Source organism: Mus caroli, chromosome 19 (assembly GCF_900094665.2).
Source record: "Mus caroli chromosome 19, CAROLI_EIJ_v1.1, whole genome shotgun sequence".
Classification (NCBI taxonomy): Eukaryota; Metazoa; Chordata; class Mammalia; order Rodentia; family Muridae; genus Mus; species Mus caroli.
The window spans coordinates 43112160-43132773 of NC_034588.1; the positions used below are offsets into that span (position 1 = coordinate 43112160).

At 49.4% G+C, this 20614-nt stretch overlaps 1 protein-coding gene across 2 annotated transcripts in view; it reads left to right on the top strand.

Annotated features, from left to right (window-relative positions):
- Window positions 1–20614, top strand: part of Sufu (SUFU negative regulator of hedgehog signaling) — a 91392-nt gene that overhangs the window by 59172 nt on the left and 11606 nt on the right. For both annotated transcript variants that reach the window (XM_021151827.2, XM_021151826.2), the window contains exons 9-10: window positions 16704–16838; window positions 18604–18742. In XM_021151827.2, coding sequence (XP_021007486.1) covers window positions 16704–16838; window positions 18604–18742 — 274 coding nt within the window. The remainder of the gene's footprint in view (window positions 1–16703; window positions 16839–18603; window positions 18743–20614) is intronic.

Genomic DNA, 20614 nt, shown 5'->3' on the forward strand with positions numbered 1-20614 from the left:
TCAGATGCACCATAAAGATGGTGACAGAGAAAGCCAGTCCCAAATGTGCTGGCACCGCTGTTTGCCCTTCTCCCCCTGGGAAGCTGCCGTCACAGCATGGGCCCTATTTGGTCTGCCTGGCCAGTTTTCCTTTCGTCAGGACTTTGGGCTAGGCGGTCTGATGCATAGGTCTTTGTGGGTCTGGATCTGACCTAAGGTCTCAGAGATGGATTGGTTTAGAACAGCTGATCTGGCTGAGCATCAGCCGCTGGGTCCTGGCCTACTTGGGGAATTGGCTACTTGCTAATTTCATACATCCATAGCAGCCAACAGTTTATACCAGTATAATTTAATTCATCCTCGAAGCCACTGTAAGAAGTAGATACTAAAGCCGGGCGTGGTGGCGCACGCCTTTAATCCCAGCACTCGGGAGGCAGAGGCAGGTGGATTTCTGAGTTCGAGGCCAGCCTGGTCTACAAAGTGAGTGCCAGGACAGCCAGGGCTACACAGAGAAACCCTGTCTTGAAAAACCAAAAAAAAAAAAAAAAAAAAAAAAAAAAAAAAAAAAAAAAAAAAAAAAAAAAAAAAAAAAAAAAAAAAAGCAGATACTGTTATCTATTTTCTTTTTTACAGAAGAAAAGGGTGAGGCCTAGGGAGCTGATAAGTAGCTTAGGGCACACTCAACAAGTGTGGTCCTCCTTGCCCTGTGCTCAGGGACCGTGAGGTGAGGACCATGCGGGCTGTGCCTCTGAGATAATAATGATCTCACTCAGGTAACTAACTGGTTGTAGCATGAATAGGGACAAGCTCTCACATGGCACCGAGGACAAGCTAGGTCCATGTTAGCAGATTGCCAGGCTTATTTCACTGTAAGAAAGACCTCTCATTAGCCCCGATGATTCTAGAAATAATGAGCTGTGTCATAACTGGCTCATTTATAGAATTACTTTTAGACACAGGCCTTATTTTCTTCTTCAGAAACAAACCCTATCTCTGGCTCATCTCCCACCTCAGGACCAGGGGATTTCCTTCTTTCTGGAGCCCTACTTCCTGCTTCCCAGAAAGGCAGCCCCTCTGGTAACCTGTTCTGCTCGCTCCCACTGTTGCCAGCCTTCTTCCCACTGCCTTCCTGGAAGGCGAGTCCTGGGCCCTCTTTGGGGCGTCTTCAGCATTTCACAACCCTTGCATTCCAGCCATGAAATTTGTATCTGCCTTTTCCCAAGATGATCAGTTGAGAAAAGCCTCCTTCGGCTTGCTGGCGCCTCCCTTCCCACTGCCTGCTCGGGTGAGTTTGGGAAGCAGCCCTTTGTGCCACATGAGGACAGCCTGGTCCAGAGCTGTTCCTGCCAACACTTGTTGGGATCCAGGGTGGGAGTCATGGGACATCCTGTCTGTCTGAGGTCCCTGTTCAGCCAGAGGCTGATATTAACTCTCCTGCCTCTCCATGGGCATGGTGACAGGCAAGCCTGTGTGGTCAGGTGTGTGCAGGGGAAGGTCTGTTTCTGTAAGCTGCCCCTCCAGTGTCCTGTCCCTGTCCTCACGTAGCCAGTGACTCACTGGAGAGGAGAGTTCCATAAGCAACTCTGGGTCTTGCGTCTTCCCAAAGGGACAGGCATCATGTGTGTGCACATGTGCGTGAGAGAGAAGGCTCTTGAGGAGTCAGAAGGCCTTTCAAAAGCAAGCAAGCTTAGCATCACTGCTTAGCCAGGCCTCTTATTTGTCTAAAATAGCACCCGAAGTTTGTAAGGATGCTCCCCCCACCCCTTAATTTCCTGAAGAATGAGTTCTCCTGTTGTGATACTACCTCTGTAAGATTTCCACATAACACGCACACACTCCTCCCTCCCTCCCTTCTTTCTATTTATTTTTTACTTATTTATTCTTATATATTTATTTCTGTTTAAGATGGAAGTCTTACTCTGTAGCCCAAACTGGCCGGGAACTTACAGGTAGCCAATAGCACAGGCTGGCCTAAACTCAGGGCCATGCTCCTTCCTTGGCCTTCCGAATAGTGGGGTTGCAGGTAAGAGCCACACACACAGGCCTACTCCTCTCTTTACCTCTGTGCAGGCCTCTGCCCCCATCTGCATGGTCTTTGGATGGGGTGACTTGGCTGCCCCTCACTCCCATCTCATCCTGGCCGGCCGGGGAGTTGTTCTTTGGCTGCTTGTTTTGTTCAGCCTATGGTGTCCATGAAGTGCAATTAGAAGGAGCTCTCTGGTTTCATCCACTCTGCCAGTGGGTTTGGGTGAAGGAGGTGAGTTTCCCCCTAGGAAGGCAGCTGGTTGCTGGGTACCACTTTGTACGTAGGACAGATTTGGACGTGACCCCGCTGTCGGTCGGGGTTATGTGTTAGGGCAGCAGACAGCCTGGAGCCTCTCTGTCACGGTGGCTTCACTCACAGTTCTGATACTGGCACAGTACAGTCGCTTGCCCTGGAAAGCAAGCCCAGAGAGAACCCTGCTTCAGGGCTACAGTGGAGAGGCCAGGGCCTCGCCTCCACTGCTCCTGGAACACGGGCTTTGTTTTGGCTCCTTCACTGTGAACCTAGCTGTCTAAAGGTCTGTACTGCCGTGCTCAGAGCCACGTCTGAAAGGACAAAGCTGACGTGGCTCAACATATGTTTTGACTCTGGTCTTTGCTCCACTTCTGCAAAAAGACCAAGCAGTGGCCATCGTTCAAGGTTCCTGGCTGGTGCTTTGAGTCGAGGTGCAAACGCTGCATCCCCTTCACCAAGTTGCACAATCGGGAATATTTTTATCATCTATCCTTGATCTTCGGTGTCACCCAACACTTCAGCAGTGAGTCATTTCTGCAGGGAAGGGAAAGGGAAGGTTCAAAGGTGAGAGCTGAAGAAAGGAAATGACTCAGTATCTCAGAGAAAGGAAAGCTTGGGGCAGAGCGGGCTCACGTGAGACTACAGGGGTCCTGGCCTTACCCCCAAGTCAGAGGAGCCAGGCGAGGTGGAGTGGCCAGAGGATCTTCCGAAGCTCAGCACCTCTGTTACAATCTTGTTCTGCCTGCCTTTGTCCTTTCAGCTTCGTGCGGGGTGTATGTGTGCGTGTGTGTGTGTGTGTGTGTGTGTGTGCATGTGTGATGTTTGTGTGAAGCAGCATTGCCCCTCATCTCCGCCTGTTGGTACAGAGCAGCAGTACTGTCAGTGAGACACGGCCCTGTGCTTCCCTCTCCCTCACACCCTTTCTCAGTCCTGACCTGAGGAGAGGCCTACAAGTGGCTCTTTCTCTGGAAAGTTCAGAGCTTCTGTCAGCAATCAGAAAGCAATGGGAATGATCTCCCAGGCAAAAAGCCAAAGCCAGAGGTGGCACTGGGGCTCTGCCAGGCCACTGTACTTCACTTCTGATTTGTCACCAAGCCCAGTGTCCTGCTTCCAGGTGTCCCCAAGGAGAAGGTCTCAAGTCATGTGGCCAGTGTAGACGTCATGACTATCACAGGATGAGGACTGTGGCTAGCAGGAATTTCAGCTGCTTGGTTCTTCCTCCCACCCCTGTTGCCATGGATAGAGGCAGAGAGCACTGCTTAGGTGAGTGTGGAGAAGTAAGACCTTTCCAGAGGGGAGAGAAATATAGATTAGGTGCTGCCAGTCTGCTGTGAAGGCAGGGTGACTGGAGCATGTGCCATAAACCACCTCGGACTGCAAATCAGGAGGCTCGTCTTCCCACTGGAAGGTGTGCTAGGCTATGTGGAAAGTCACCTTATACAGTGAGAAGGGTAAATATAGATCGTGTTATACAGACGGTGGTAACAACAAAGAGGAGAATTAGGTCCACTTCCGAACTGTCATGGTAATCACTCCTTGATCTTTTGGCAAAGATCAAGTATAGCTATTCTGCATACCTGCCCTCTGTGCTCTGAACACAGGCAGAACCCCAGGCTGGAGAGTCCTTGAGGCTGAGTAGGTATTACATATCACCTGTGGGGCAGGGGATTGCTGTTTCCCCCCTTCACACAGTAGAGTGCCGTTGCCCAGATTCTATTAGTATAGAGTCAAGCCAGGGCATGGTAGTACAAGCCTGTAATCCCAGAACGTGAGAGCAGAGGCAGGCAGAGTGCTGCAAGTTTAAGAAAGCCTGGTCTACATAGGGAGTTTCAGGCCAACCAGGGCTACATAGACACTGTCAAACTCCATGAATCGGCCCCTGTAGAATCAAGGCACTAGGAATAAGCACCAGTCAGTGTTTGAACCGTGATCCTTTACCTGAAGAGCCGCATCTCTTTTCCACTGTGTACACCTGCAAATGGAGACAGAGCAGAACATGGTGACACATAGTTGGAGTCTCAGCAGGTGCGTATTGAGGCAGAACTAGTTCTAGACTGGGATGGATAGACAGACAGACAGACAGACTCTGTTTGTTAAAATAAATAAGCAGGATGTAGTGACACATGCTTTTAATCCCATCACTCTCAAGAGGCAGCGGCAGAGAGATCTCTGAGTTCAATGCTAGTCTGGTATATATGGTAAGTGTGTGCACACAGGTCATGGGGCTACGTAGAGAAGCCCTGTCTCAAAGAAACAATAAAGAGCCGGGAGGAGGTAGCACACTACTTTGATTCCAGCACTCAGGAGGCAGAGCAGGCAGATCTTTGAGTTCCAGGTAGCCTGGTCCACAGAGCAAGTCCTCAGACAGCCAAGCCTTGTCTCGAAAAAACAAAGACCTGATGATGGTGATGATGGTGATGACGGTGATGACGGTGATCAGTAGGCAGAGGCATTTGCTCCTGAGCCTGACACCTGAGTTGGACCCCTGAGATCCACAAGGAGATGAATTGGCTCCTACAAGTTGTCCTCTGACCATCATACATGTTATGGTATGTGTGTACTTATGCATATATAATACACATACAGATAAGTACACGCAGAGGACTGTAGAAACGTCTCAGTGAAGAACCTAGGTTTGTTTCCCAGCCTCCCACAGCGGCTCACAACCCTCTGGAACTCCAGGTCTAGGGGACCTGTGCTACCTTCTGGTCTCTGCTGGCACCAGGCATGCACATGGCTCACAGACAAACCTGCAGACAAGACACCTGACCGTGTAAACAAACAAACAAACAAACAAACACATGTGTCAAACTGGTTTGGTGTTGGTGGTGTTGTTGTTGTTGTTGTTTTGGTTTGGAGGGGAGTGGTTGTTTGGTTAGTTGGCTTTTTCAAGACAGAGTTTCTTTGTGTAGCCTTAGCATCCTGGAATTTGTGCTATAGACCAGGTTGGCCTGGAACTCATAGAGATCTGCCTGCCTCTGCCTCCCAAGTGCTGGGATTAAAAGTGTGCACCACCACCCAGTACAACAAAAGTATTTTAAAGAATTAGAATATTGGACTGGAGAGGTGCCTCAGTGACTGCCCCTCCAGAGGACCTGGGTTCAGGTTCTAGCACCCACATGGCAGCTCACAGCTGTCTGTAAGTCCAATCAGACAGACGTCAGATTGGAGTCGAAACACCAATGTACATTAAAAATTTTTTTTTAAGTTAGAAAATTTAAAAAGAAAAAGATAAAAATAATTATAAAGAGTAAAACAGAAAAGGTGAGAAAAAGCCCAGAAAGTGAGAAGATGCTGACCAAAAGTGAGGGCTTTAGTAGGGTTTGTTTCATCTTACACTGCCCTGTCCATGGCCGAGGGGACTCTAGGCAAGAACTCAAAGCAAGAGCCCAGTCGGAGGAACTGAGTAGAGGCTGTAGGGGAATGCTGCTCATTGGCTTTCTCTCGGCTGCATCCTTATACAACCTGGGACCTTCAGTGTGGGAGAGACATAGCCTGCAGTGGGGCTGGACCCTCCCACATCCACATCAATCATTAATCAAGGAAAACTGTCCCGCAGGCTTGCCTGCAGACAGGTCTGCTGGGGACATTTTCTAAGCTGAGATTACAGCCTCTTCCCAGGTAACTCTAGCTGTGTCAAATTGACAAAAACAAAACAAACCCAGCCAGCACAGTCTCCACCATGAGGAGGCAGGGGAGGCAGGAGCAAGTATGAGCCTGATGCGAGATGTACGGCGAGAAGAAAGGCACACAGTAAATAAGAGAGCAGAGGCCAAGGCCAGCCTGCTCTAGAAAAGAAAAGAAAAGAAAAGAAAAGAAAAGAAAAGAAAAGAAAAGAAAAGAAAAGAAAAGAAAAGAAAAGAAAAGAAAAGAAAAGAAAAGAAAAGAAAGGGAAAGGGAAAGGGAAAGGGAAAAGGAAGCAATGAAGTTGGAGGTATGGCCCAGCAGGTAAGAGCTAACAAAACCTAAGCAGTAGTAACACAGCTAAGCTGGAGGAACAGTACCTGACCAGTATGCATAAGCCCTAGGTCCCATCTCCAGCGTCACAAAGATAATCATTTAAGAAAATGAGGACCTGTGAGAAAGGAGCCTGGTCTCCTCTCTCCAGTCCTCAGTTTTCTAGCTTCTGACTGGGGGTGTTCTTTAAGTACATGTCATGGTCTAGAGGTGAGAAGGAGCGATGTAGTCGGTCATGTGAAGAGTTACTGTGGCCACGCAAAGGTGCCAGGGAAGGAGAGCTGGGGATGAAAGAGAGCTCGGCGCCTAGCTGCCATAGTGGAAGCCATACACAGATCCTGGGTGTGCTGCCATTGGGACTGCAGAGACAGCTGCCTGCTTAAGAGAACTGAACTGCCTACTCTTCCTAAACCCCACCTACATGGTGCCTCTCAGCAGACTTTAACTCCAGGCCCAGGGGAATACGATGCCTCTTCTGGCCTCCACAGATATTGCACACACCTGGTATACATACATACATACATACATACATTCATTCATTCAGGCAAACCCTGATCACATAAAATGTCAAAAAATTTGCTGGACCATGGTGATGTACATCTTTAATTCCAGAACTCTGGGGGCAGAATCAGGCAGATACGCAGATCTCTGAGTTTGACACCAGTCTACTGAGCAAGTTTCAAGACAGCCAGAGCTACACAACAAGAACCTGTCTTTTTTTTTTTTTCTTTTTTTAATAAAAAGAAGGAAAGAAGGAAGAGGGGAAAAAAAAAAAGCAGAACCCTTTAACTTGTTAGGAAGATGATCCTATGAATTTGAGGCCAGCTTGGTCTTCATAGCAAGCTCCAAGCCAACCAGAATTACATAGTGAGACCTTGTCTCCCTACCACTTAAAATGTGTGTGTGTGTGTGTGTGTGTGTGTGTGTGTGTGTGTGTGTGTGTGTGAGTGAGTGTGTGTGTGATCTATGAAATGGCTCAGCTAGTAAAGCTACTTATTTCTAACTCTGACAACACAAGTTTAATCCCAGGACATGGTAGAAGGAAAGAACTTGACTTTGGCAAACTGTCCTCTGACCTCCATACATGGGCACATGCAGCAAGCACACATATACAATAGATAGACAGACAGGCAGACAGACAGATAGATAGATATTCTAATTAGAACAGTATCAGGACAGGGCAATGGGCTAGTCAGTACAGTACTTGCTGACTGAATCTAAGGACCTGGGTTCAGATCCTCATCACACAAATAAAAAGCCAGGCAGAGTCCACATCTGGAACTACAGCACTGGACAGCAGGAGTAGGTAGATCCCTAGAGCACACTGCCTTCTATTGTAGCCAAATCTGTGAGCTCCAGGTTCAAAAGACCCAGTCTCAAAAGTTAAAGTGACCTGAGTTCTGTCTCTGGGACCCACGTGGTGGACGGAAGGAACCAACTGGCGGGAGGAGTTGTCTTCTGACCTCCACAGTATTCCATGACCCACATGTACATGTGTATACATGTGTACATACTCAAATAAACGTGTAAGACACGTTTTAAAAGTTAGGCCAGGGCTGGTGAGATGGCTCAGTGGGTAAGAGCACCCGACTGCTCTTCAGAAGGTCCAGAGTTCAAATCCCAGCAACCACATGGTGGCTCACAACTATCCGTAACGAGATCTGGCGCCCTCTTCTGGAGTGTCTGAAGACACCTACAGTGTACTTACATATAATAAATAAATCTTTAAAAAAAAAAAAAAAAAGTTAGGCCAGGTCTGGTGGAGCACCCCTTTAATTACAGTCCTCAAGAAGCAGAGGCAGCCTCTAAGAGTGCAAGGCCAGCCTGCATACAGAGCGAGTTCCAGGACAGCCAGGACTATTCAGTGAGACCCTGCCAAAAAGAAATAAATAAAATTAAAGTGGAAGTGGCTGGAGAAATGGCTCCGTGGCTGAGAACACATACTGCTCTTTCAGAGGCCTATGTTCAGTTCTCAGCAGCCATGTCAGAAGGGTCGCAACCCCTATAGCTCTAGAGGCTCCGTGCCCTTTTCTGGCCTCAGGCGTTTGCACTCATGCACATATTGTAAATAGAATAAATCTTAAAAAAAAAAAAAAAACAGGCTTCAGCCGCCTGTAATCTCAGCCCCAGGGAGGCTCTAATCAAGGGATCCAGCCAACCCCTGTAGCTGAATCAGCAAGCTCTGACTTTTGAGACCAGTCTCAAAAACAAGGTGACGAGTGACTGAGAAAGACTCCCAGCTCTGACCTCTGGCCTGCCTGTATGCACACACAAGACCCATTTCTATCAGGGAATAGCCAGGTGTGGTCACACATGCCTACAATCCTGGCACTGGGAGGGCGAGAGGGTGAGGCAGGAGGACAGGTCTGGCTTTAGGGCCAGTGTAGGTTACAGAGTCAAGGCAGAGAGCAGAAGAGCTCTCCGTGTTTGCTCTGGCCGTACACTGTAACTGGAAGACACAGAAGACCAGCTAACCAGATGACAGTGTTGTCTCAGAAGGGAACCTGGAGTACCAGGAACTGTGCTAGTGAGCCTTGTAGGATCATTTGGCTCTAAGCTGTAGCAGAAACAGCCCGCTGGCACGTACCTGTAACCTCAGCAGCTGCAACGGGAAGCCAGGAGAGGTTAACCAAGGGAATTATGAGTTGAAGGCCATCTGGGGCTATAGTGTTAACATTCCCATCAAAACAAAACAGAACAAAACCAAAAGAAGGAGGAAGAAGGGGGGAGAAGGAGGAAGGAAGGAAGGCAGGCAGGCAGGCAGACTGTTGTGTGAGCTGCCTGCCCTTGGAAAGACTTAGAACACATTGACATATTCCAGGTAAAAACACAGTTGTATCCTCAAAAGCGAGCCCCAGGGGAACTTGAGCTTCCCTGGTATCTACATGAGTTGTGTGGTGGTGAGCGGAGAACTCTCTGATATGATAGCCAGACCTTTGGGAGCATCCTGTCAGCAGTGAGGGCTCAGTGTGGATCTCCTCCTAACCACCAAGCAGTGATGGGGTAGGCTGGCACGACCTTGGAAGGAAGAGGCTGGACTAGGCAGAGCTCAGGGCGGGGAAACCCAGAGTCCTCTCAGATGGCACCTGGCCTCTGATCCCCAGAGGCATCCTCAGAGCCTCGGGGGATTTTGGTGTTCCGTGAAAATGGAGTTATTAACCGGTTCAAAAATGCTAGCTGACAGAAATGAAACCAGTTGGTTCTCCTCTGTAGTCCTTAGTCCAAAATACCAGCATTCTGTGAGCCACTGATCTGAGAAGTGGCTTATTAAATCTAGCCTTGCCCTATCTATTTTTCTACAAGCAGCTCTTAAAATTGTGATGCCCTCTTCTGGTGTGTCTGAGGACAGCTACAGAGTACTTACATATAATAATACAAAAAAAATTGTGAGAAGCACAGTCTTGTATTCCAGGAAAGCAGTTCTTGTAAGAGCTCAGGGAAGCCTGGAGCTAGCCTAGGCTGCATAGGGAGTTCCAGGCCAAGCTTGCCCACACAGTTCTAAAGTTGGAGAAGGTATGGGAGATTGTGTATGTATGTAGAGTGTATGTGTATGTGTGAGAAAGTATGTGTGTGTGCGCGCGCTAGAAGTAGACATTGGGAATCTTTCCTGTTTCCCTCACTGAACCCCATGCTTAGACTGGCCAGTAAGCTCCAGGAATCCTCCTGTCTCTGCCGTCCTGCCCAGCGCTAGAGTTATAGTCACATGCTGCTCATGCCAGCTTTAAAGATGCTTTTAAAAGTGTATGTATAACTCTGCATGAGTACAGGTACCCACATGAGAGCAGGAGAGCATCCAGTCCCCTGGAACTGGAGTTAGAGGCTGAGAACCCAAACCTTCTGTGGGAACAATAAGTGCTTTTAACCACCGAGCCATCTCTCCAGCCCCATATGGGGCCTACCCCTTAGAAGGGTGCCTGGGGACCTGAACTAAGGCCAACACAGCACATGACCAGCTAAGCCATTTCCCCATCCCTGTGGTGGGAGGTGTTTAAAATGTTTCAGCATCAGAAAGAGCTGAAGTGTTACACCAGCTTTTATGTGCACATTGTGTGTGCACTTGGGGCTTGTTACTTAAGGTCTCTGGCTTTCCGTTTCCTCATCTTTAAGGTGAGGGAAATAACTCCTATTTATAGGGTTGTTATGAAAATGAAAGGAAGTGGTGTATATGAAGAGCTTAGCATAGGAGGAAGCACCATAGCCCGCACTCAGTATAAGGTGTCTCTGCCTCAGCGAGGTGGCTCTGGGCTGTGCAACAAGCCCAGGTCCAAGTGGAAGGAGAGAACTGACTCCACAGAGGCCTTCTGACCTCCACATGTGCACCAGGACATCCACACTCCACACAATAGTAGTTTTCCAAAACAAGTGGTATCTCAGTATTATCGTGAACAGTTCCCGGAAACCCCAAAGGAAGCATGGTAGCTCTAGATACCAGTGTAGGTATGAAGAGAATGAAACACACACTTCAGGTTTTTAAAAAGAATATGGGCCGGGATTGGTGGCGCACCCCTTTAATCCCAGCACTCGGGAGGCAGAGGCAGGCGGATTTCTGAGTTTGAGGCCAGTCTGGTCTACAAAGTGAGTGCCAGGACAGCCAGGGCTACACAGAGAAACCCTGTCTCGGAATATGAATAATATCTAAAGGTGTATTATACCACTGCAGATATAAGTAGCAGGGTCAAGAAGAGCTAGATTTTGCTGGGCATAATGGCCACTGTGGGGGCAGACACAGACGGCTCTCTGAGTTTGAAGAGTGAATCCTAGGATAGCCAGAGCTACAGAGAGAAACTCTGTCCTGAAAGATCAAGTGGGGGTGGGGGGTGCAATAATAAATACAGCTGAAATTCAAGGACTGGATCTTGAAAGCAGGCGTGGCTGGCATAAAGGACTTGGTTTGGAGTGGGAAGACCTAGGGCTTACTGTTTGGACAGAGTTGGCTGAGCAGTGACAGGAAGCACCATGTACTGTAACTGTATTCTGTATCCATCGAAAACCAAACGCTGTCAACCTAGGAAGACCCACACCACACGGGGCAGAAGCCCTGCTTCACATCACTGTGGCCCCAGAACACCGGAAGAATTAGCAGATAAAAGTCATGATGGTCTCGGGGTGGAGGAGGTGAGTGCCAGCAGACTGGAGGCATACAGAAGTCTAGGCTGGTAAGAGCAGCTTGCATTTTCTGGACCAGTAACCTTGTTGTCCTCTCAGGAAAACTCTGGACTGGATTATTCAGCAAGGAACTTTGAATGCTATTGGAAAAACAACCCCAGGAGACGGAGTCAGGCTTCTAGGCTTACCTGTCTGGTGAGATGAGAGGCCTGCTGTGGCCTTGCCTAGGTAGCATCCAGCAGACTTTGTGGGTATGCTCTGGACGTTGTTACAAGAAGATGGAGCTGTCCAGAGAGTGTACAGGGGGGTGATGGGAAAGGTGGATTCATTTATAATTGGTTGGATGAGCATACCCAAAAAGCAGTGTTGTGAGTCTGTCTGCCCAGCCCAGATCTGTTCTCAGTTTAATCAATGACTGGACTGAAAATATGATAGGAAGTTGATGGTTTATGTCGATGATGTGAAGTCTAGAAGGAATTCGGAGATGATGGATACCAGTGAGGTTCAGAATCGTCCACACTACCTACAGCTCTAGCCAGATAACGGAGAAGTCTGTTCTTACTGTCACATAATCCACACTGTACACTGGACAGGACAGGAGAGGGTAGCTTGTGGGAGAAAACCTGAGTCTGAGTACGATTTCACTTGGCAGAGTGCTGTATGAGTTGGTAGTAAGATGAGGTTACAAAGAAAGACAATTTGATGACAATTTTAATAGAAATAAACTGCCCCAGACAAGAGTGGTCACAGCCTCTGAGATCCACACAGCTTAGAGCACATACTGTGTTTATTTCCACACATGCCACTCACTTCCGGGCACGACACTCTAACTTTGACGAGCTCAAATGAATCCAGGGGAGGGTGGCTTGAACGGATGGAGGATTTCAGAACCTTGTCAAGAATGTAGTTGAAAGTTGGGGCCACATAGCCAAGAAAAAGATGCAAAAGCAGCCTGAGGGATGCCAGAGGCTGCCAGGGAGAGATTGGTTCACCCACCGAGCTGCTTAAAGGCCACTGGATGGAGATGTACAGGGAGGCAGAGGACAGGGTGATTTGGCCACTCTCTCCCTCAGGGAAGCAAAAGCCTTGAGGGGTTTTCTTTGCCTTTAATCTGGTCTTCCCAGCATTTAATCCTGGTCCACCTTTGAAGGCCTTCACTCAGCAGGGGATTGACCTGGCCAGAGGCGGCTGAGTCCTGGGTCCAGGATAAGAGCAGACAAGGTCCTTTCAGAGCTGTCACCAGTCTTTCAGGCGGGTCCAAGAAGCCTTGTAGCTGCCCATGCACTGTAAGATGCCTCATCAGACACTTCTTGTTTTAAATATGATGCTAACCCTACGATTACTTATTTCTATCTAGGGGTATTGCAGCTCAAGGAAATGGTTAAGCCCGATAAAGCAAGTGATGGATGCTACACACCTGGAATCCCAGAACTCCAAAAACTGAGTCAGGAGGAAAGCTAGCTGTATGTGTTCAAGACCAGCCTGGGAGTACAAGGGGTGGGATGCTGGCATGCAACAGATAATAGCACTTGCCACACAGCCTGATGCCTGAGTTTAACCCCTGGGCTCCACATGGTAGGAGAGTGATAGGTTGTTTCTGCCACTGGTGAAGTAAGCCAGTTCAAGCCAGATTAGAGTAGATTAAAGGCAGGTTTATTGGGAAGCTGCTCTTGGGCAAGTTCAATGGCCCCAAGGATTGAGGCCACGGGAGTCGCATGGGGAGAGAGGAGGATAGAGGGAAGAAAAAGAGAAAGGGTGCATTCACAGAGAGATGAGAAGAAGAGAGAGCCCAAAATATCTGGATTATAAAGGGAAGAGTCTCTGGGGGAAGGTTCAGGGTTGGGAGCAGGGTTTGCCAGGTAGGGACTGAGGGATGCTGGGAGAACCTGAAGGCCAGGTCTGCTTTAGTAAGTAAAACTTGGTCCCTTGTCTGAAGTCTGAAACCCAAACAGAGAGAAGGAACCCCTATGCATTGCCCCCTGACCTCTGTGCACACTGGCATATCTGTGCACACGTGCATACACACAGTAGATAAATAAATAACATAAAATTAAAAAGAAGAAATGACCATCCTGGGCTACATGGCAAAGCTTTGTCTCAAAAAAGAAAAGAGAAAGGTCATTTGCCAAGGTCACCTAGAATGTGAGCCTGCATTCGTGATCCCATGGGACCTAGGTCCCCTAGGCCTTCCCAGCCCCCAGCCCCCAGCCCCAGGAGCTCTGCCTTCCTTCACTATGGAGAAAGCCCAGCTGAAAAACGAGGCCATGCTGCCTAGCACACTACTTATTTTTTTATGACTAAGATTAAGCTGACAACCATGCAAACCTGTGTCGGCTGCAGATTTAATACCTCGCCCAGCCCACACAAATAATTCATGCTTCTGCATCGATGTCCAGAAAAAACAAATCAGCAAAAAGCCGGGCCCCAGCGCGTGTGAAGCAGCCGCCTTCCCATTGAAGCTGCATGCCGGAAATACCCAGGCTCCAGGAGTGCAGAGCTAGCATTTTGAGATTTTTTTTTTTCTTAAAAGATTAAAGTATGTTTTCTCAAATGATTGAAGGTTGGTGGGAGGTGTAAATGTGGGCACTTGTCACATTAATTCCTCAGATGATTAAGCTCTTTGCCGCTTCTTTAGAGCTGTTTGCAGTTGGGTTTGATGTCCCCGTTCTGGGTGAGTGTGTTGTGGCAGTTACCAAGGTGACTTTAGCTGACTTTCAACAATTTATTTTTCCCTCCAGCTTGAGACTCTCGAGCCCTGTGTGCTATGTGAGTCTTCTCTGCCAGCCCCCACCCTACCTCCAGAGGCTATTCATCAGCATTTCTGCCTGGCCCACTGAGGCTGGAATTCTCCAGAAGGTCCCACCCGCAGCGGGCCAGGCCTCAGCCCCAGTGAGCAGCCTGGCTGCATAGAATAGGAGTTATCAGATAAGAGTTACATCCTGGCACCCGTGGGGTTCAGGGTGGGGCTCAGTGGTAAAGCATTTGCCTAGCCGACACAAAGCTCTGAGTTCCGATCCCATTATCCCCCAAAATAAAACAATGGCTGTAATTTGGGCTATCTGTGCTCACTTTATTTATAAAAGGGCTAAATGAGTGTCCTTGCTTGCTGTGAGGACCCATAGAGCGAACCTGTGCATTTAACAGAAAGCCTGACACAGAGGAAGCTAACATGGTTGCTGTTTCCTGTGTTCTGCTCTTACTTGAGCCCCAGGCTACCCCATGTCTGAACCCATCAGTAGTGCCCGGATGAAAATGTGGGGTTGCCCTCCTTGGAAGGCAGCCAGAGAAGGTGGTCAGAAGGCCACGGTTCCCAAGCTGGCCTGCCATGCTCATGCTTGTTGTTTGGCCTTGGATATGTTTTCCTTTTGAAAGGGAAAGAGGTAAATTAAACAGGTTGAGTTTCTTTCCGATCTTGAAATGCTGTGACCCTCTTGGCCAGTGTTTGTCTCCTTCACCGTGCTTGTGAGAAAGTGCTTGCCAAGGGAAAAGCAGTTCCCAAGGCAGCTTTGGGAACCACAGGAAGGGCTGCCTTGGTGACAGGGGAGTCATCTGGGGGTGGGTCCTGGGAGGCGCAGAGCAGCAGAGCTGAGCTGCCCAGCACCTGGGGTGAGGGGCAGGAGGGCTGAGCCACTGCCTTGTTGTCAGTGCAGACCTCAGACTTGCCAGGGAGGGGATCTGTTGTCAAGTGTATCATTGGCTCTGAGCCCCTGTGCTCACCCTTCTTTGTAAGTTGAGGCCTGCTCCTGGGTGGCTGTCCAACTCAGACATCCTGAGTAGCTCTGGCCTGCTGCTCGAATGATTTAAAAACAAAATAAATGCTCCAAGCCTGGTATTTTGCTGAATACTTGAAGAACTGTTCTGGGTTTCCCAGCCCAGGCCAGAGTCCTACCTTTTGAATGGAATCCATGGATGACAGTCTTTTCCTGCTGGGCTAGATTGGGGAAGTCAGGATAGCTAAATTTGAAGCACACACACTTAGAATGACAGGAGCCCCAGGAGCCCAGCTGTGGGTGGGGGGCTTAGCTGGAGGGGACCTGAGGGACAGTGACAGCTTAGTGTGACCAAGGCCACTGTCAGAAGGGACCTAATTCAGGGCTTATACATGCACCACACCATATACACACACATGTACACACCACACCACATACACACATTGTTAGCATTTCCTCTAAGTTCCATCCCACAGATACCTGACAACAGCTAGGTGTGCCTGACTCACTATAAAAGGGGCTGCTTGCCCCTTCCTCACTCACTCTCTTGCTGTCTTCCTCTCTGTCCCTTCTCTCTCTATTCCTCTATTCCCTTACCCCTTCTCCACATGCTCATGGCCAGCCTCTCCTCCCCCTCTGCCTCTGCCTCCTCCTCCTTCTTCCTCCGTCGTCGTCGTCGTCTTCTTCTTCTTCTTCTTCTTCTTCTTCTTCTTCTTCTTCTTCTTCTTCTTCTTCTTCTTCTTCTTCTTCTTCCTCTCTCTCTCTCTCCCCTCCTTCCCCCCTTTCTCTGTCTCTACTACCCCCTCAACTGCCCTCCCATGCCCTAAATAAACTTTATTCTATACTATACCCTTCATGTGGCTGGTACCTCAGGGGGAAGGGACCCCTCAGCATGGGCCCGCAGAGGCACCCCTTCCACCTCACCACACCTCCCCTTTACCAAACATATTCCTAGTTCTTCCTCTTCTTTTTTATAAAACATACCACACCACATATACACACACAATGTGCACTACATACACACATATCAAGCCACATACATACATACGACACCACATATACACATACCAGTGAAGCCCAGCTGAGTGTCACCCAGGCACATGCATCTGACTGACTCCGAGGCCTAACCTTCACCTCTCAGCAAAGTCTGGGCTGCTCCCATTCTTGCTTATGTTGCTGCCTTGCCTGGCCCTGTGCAGGAGTAGGCGCTCACTCAGAACCAGGGTCAGCCAGCCTGCCCTTAAGCTGCTGCCCCGTGGCACCTTAGAGAGCTAAGAGCCTCTAGGGCTTTGAGGCAGGGGGAAGGCACCTTAGAGCAGCTGTTGATTTCATGGGCAAAACAAGCAACTGTGCTGTGAACTTTTGTGTGTTGTTGGCCAAAGATGTGGGCTCCAGAGCCTGAGTAACTTCAGACCAAATGCCAGCCCCACCTCCTCATTGGCTGTGCAGCCTGGGACTCAGCCTAGCCCCTCCATCCCCATGAGCCCACCTCCCAGGGCATCAGGGGAGGAGACAGCCATTGAGAAGTGCTTGGCACATGCTGGTCCTTGGCTGGTGCTAGCAAAGGTGAGCTAGCTACTGTAGTTAACAGGCATCATAGCTGCTGACCAGGGGCTCAGCCAGAACATCCCACTCATTCCTTCCCATGGTTTCCCCTTGTGCTTGCTTCACAGGAGCCGCAAGGACAGCTTGGGCAGCGACAGCTCCACAGCCATCATCCCCCACGAGCTGATCCGCACACGGCAGCTCGAGAGCGTGCATCTAAAATTTAACCAGGAGTCTGGAGCCCTCATCCCTCTCTGCCTAAGGTGAGCTGGGACAGCACAGAGCACATCAGCCCTGCAGGACCCTCACGATCAATCCATCTTCCCCAACACAACTCAGCTAAAGCTTTAGGCTAAGCAGTGTCCAGGGCTGGGGATGGAAGGCAGCCATTCAGGCAGCTCTGTCCTGGGCCTGTGTGGGAAACTGGGGACTCTGTGTCACAGGCCCTGCAGTGTCTTCCCCATCTAAGCCTCTGGGCAGTGCAGGTAGTTGAGAAGTCTTCAAGCAGGGTAGCAAGGCCAGATGGCCCTGCAGTTCCTTCCTAGAGAGAGATTGTTTTGAATCTTTTAACCTAGAGCTGTGACAGCCCCAGTCACATAACAGTTCCCCAACACATTGGTCTGTCATCTGAGTTTTGTTTGTTTATTGAGGCAGGGTCTCACTCAATATGTAGCCCAGGCTGGCCTTGAACTCACAGAAAGCCTCTGAGTGCTTAGATTGAAGGTGTGCACCCTACACCTGGCTTTCTTATCATCTGCTTCTCTGAGAAGTTTCAAAGTCAGACGCCATGGGGACTAGATGTTGAGGAAGTTTCCTTCAGCTGTGCCCCTTTTGAGAGGTTCAGTGACCAAGAGAGTCTAGGATAGCCCTGCTATCCCATAAACTGGCTCCCAGGTCAGGAGTGAGCGCGGTCTGACAGGCTAGGTTCTGCATCTTCCCTGCTTGATGCTTTTCCATGCAAGACACTTGGTTTCTCACAAAAGCCAGTGGCCAACCCCACAGACTCCTTGAGGGGCCGAAGCCCAGCTGTGTCTCTTCTGCTGCTGTAGACAGAACTCCGCTCTATTCAGAGCACTGCACGAGGCTGGATCTCTTGCAGCTGCCCTCTTCCAAACACTTTTGAGTTCCAGCCTCACTTTGCAAGCTGAGGAAGCAACAAGAATCCTTCTAAGTGTGAGAGGACAGTGGCTAGGAAGAAATAATTGCATGGTTTGAACCCTGCTCATGGACCCAAGAGCCAGGAGAAGTGGGGAAGGAGTTTAGCCAGCCTTAGACAACTGCTCTGAACAGCAGGGCAAAGGTAGCAGCAGGTGGTCCGGATGAGCAGGGCTCCCAGGCCCAGCACCAGACTCCAACCGGCTCCTCCTGCAGCTTCTCGGGCCCAGGCTTGGGCTTGGAGCCTGGGGAAGGGTTTATCCGAAGCAGGCTGAGAATACAGAGCCAATTTTTTTCTCGTCGATGTTTGGCATCCCTGCCTGTCAGTCACCACTGACTACCTTCCTCCAGTGTCCAGGATGGGGACTAGTGGTGACTTCTTGCAGTGACCCTGCTTGGCTTCAGATTTTTTTGGTTTTGTTTTGTGTTTTTAAAGATTTGCTTATTGCCTCTAGAATAACTGCTTAAATGTTACAGGAGAACCCAGACAAAGGAAGACTGTTCAGGGCACCGAAGTATCCCTCTGGGAGACATGAGTCCTCCACTTGGCCATGACGCAGAGCACACGGTTAACTTCCCTCTCTGGCCTCATTGTTCTCACCTTCTCGAGCTTCTTTGAGCTCTCATCTAGCATGGCCACTGGGTAGGAGCTAAAGGAAGGATGCCTTTAGTGAAGTGGTAGTGGCGACCTTCCAACTACTGTTCTACAGTGAACAGGTTTGGTTCAAGTCCCGGTTAGTGAGCAGGTGGGCCATCAGGAGGGCGCTGGCCAGGCACACCGCCTCAGGGAATGTTGCTCTGTAGCCCCAGCTCCTTGGATAGGGACTGTGTTCTAGGCCCAGATCCCCACTGTCTCCATATTCCCATCCCCAGGGGCAGACTCCTGCATGGCCGGCACTTCACCTACAAGAGTATCACAGGCGACATGGCCATCACGTTTGTGTCCACAGGAGTGGAAGGTGCCTTTGCCACTGAGGAACACCCATATGCAGCTCATGGACCCTGGTTACAAGTGAGACACAGCCTCTCTTCCTTCTCCTCCTCCTCCTGTTCCTCCCTTGCTGCCTGCCCTCCCCTCCCCCACCGCCCCAAGGACAGGTCCCTGTGGCTCCCATGCTGAGCTGGGAGCTGCCTCTTGGATATAGAGGTTGTGAGTATGGGTGCTGCTGTCCTCACAGCTGCACAGCACTTCTGGCCATAGGTGGAATGGCCGGCCAGTGACAGTGGGAACCCAGGTGAGAAGTCCCCATACTTTGGGAAATCAAGATCCAAGAGTGGAGGGTGGGACGTGGGTGCCCCTCTCCAGAGACAGTATGGAAACCTCACCAGAATGTATAGGAGGTGAGCTCTGGGACTAGAGTGGGCAGCAAAGCCCCCCATATAGGAGGTGAGCTCTGGGACTAGAGTGGGCAGCAAAGCCCCCCACATAGGAGGTGAGCTCTGGGACTAGAGTGGGCAGCAGAGCCCCCCTGAGCTATCAGGTGCCCCCTTTGCTCCTGATGGAAACCATTGAGCAGAACCTGATGGCTTGTCCAGCACTCAGTTCTCCCGTTCTCCTGCTCCGAGCATGGATCACGGCTGATGGCGAGCACAGTACTTGGCTAAGGGCGCTTAGCCTCTTTCATACTCTTTTTTTTTTTTTTGGCTTTTGGCTTTTGGTTTTTGGCTTTTGGCTATGTTTTAGAGTAGGAGAAAAGTAATTTGCCTACCTTTCACAAAAATATCAGGAAAGGGAATCAGGGCTAGATATGTTAATACACAACTTTAATCCCAGCACTTGGGAGGCAGAGACAGGGAGATCTATGAATTTGAGGCCAGCCTGCTCTACTTAAAGAGTTACAGGCCAGCTAAGGCTACAAAGTGAGATCCTGTCTTAGAAAGAAAGAGAAAGAGAGAAGGGGAAAGGAAAGGAAAGGAAAGGAAAGGAAAGGAAAGGAAAGGAAAGGAAAGGAAAGGAAAGGAAAGGAAAGGAAAGGAAAGGAAATCAGGGGGCTGGGGAAAGAGAATTTGACCTTCATCCAAAAGGGAACCAAGCTCTGTCTGTGGTGTGTAAGAGAAAGCAAGCAGGAATTACAGTAAAAAGGCAAAGAATTACACTTGGCTTTGTGGATAGCCCAGTCTGGGGTCTGCGCTGTTCTTAACATGGGTATGATTTTGTCTGTATATGTCTGCTTGCAGCTGAGCCTTCCTTCCTCAGAGCAACCTCCTCCCCACCCCACCCCACCCCACATCCTAACCCTTAATTAAAACAAACAACAAACAAAGGGTACAGCCACTCTTCTCAGACTAAGCCCAGAGGTAGAAGTGGAAGCTAGTGCTGTAGGGATATTGTGTTCCATAAATTATCTTGCCTTTTTCCACTGTTGTTATTACATTGTTTCATAACAAAATTACTTTGAACCATAAAGTTATAAATACATTTTAAAAGTCCCACTTGGTAACGTTAGATTTCGTCTGTGTGGTGGTGTTGGTAGTTACTGTAGCAAAAGCTCTGAAGTGTAACATTTGAAATGAGCCCAGCAAGAATGGGAAAGACCTCCCACATCCAACTGCCACCCCAGCCCTGTCCTAGGTTGCCATCCTGCTCTGCTGACAACTGGAGGAGCAGGACTCTTCCCATTGTCAGAACGAGTATGGAGGTGGGAGATGGGGACCCCACAGAGACCCCAGCCACAGAGAGTCCACAGATCATTATTCCAGTACGAGATGCCATGCCAGCAGGTCTTAGCAAAGTGCCGTCATGGTTTGTTTGTGGTACATTGGCAGTGCAAGCACATTTTGAGGGGGAATTAGGGACTGGGGTCTTCCTAGATTAAAGAAGAGTCTCTGCCCTTTTTTCTTTCATCCTTCTAAGAACATCTTCCGGCCTGAGGGCTGAGATGGT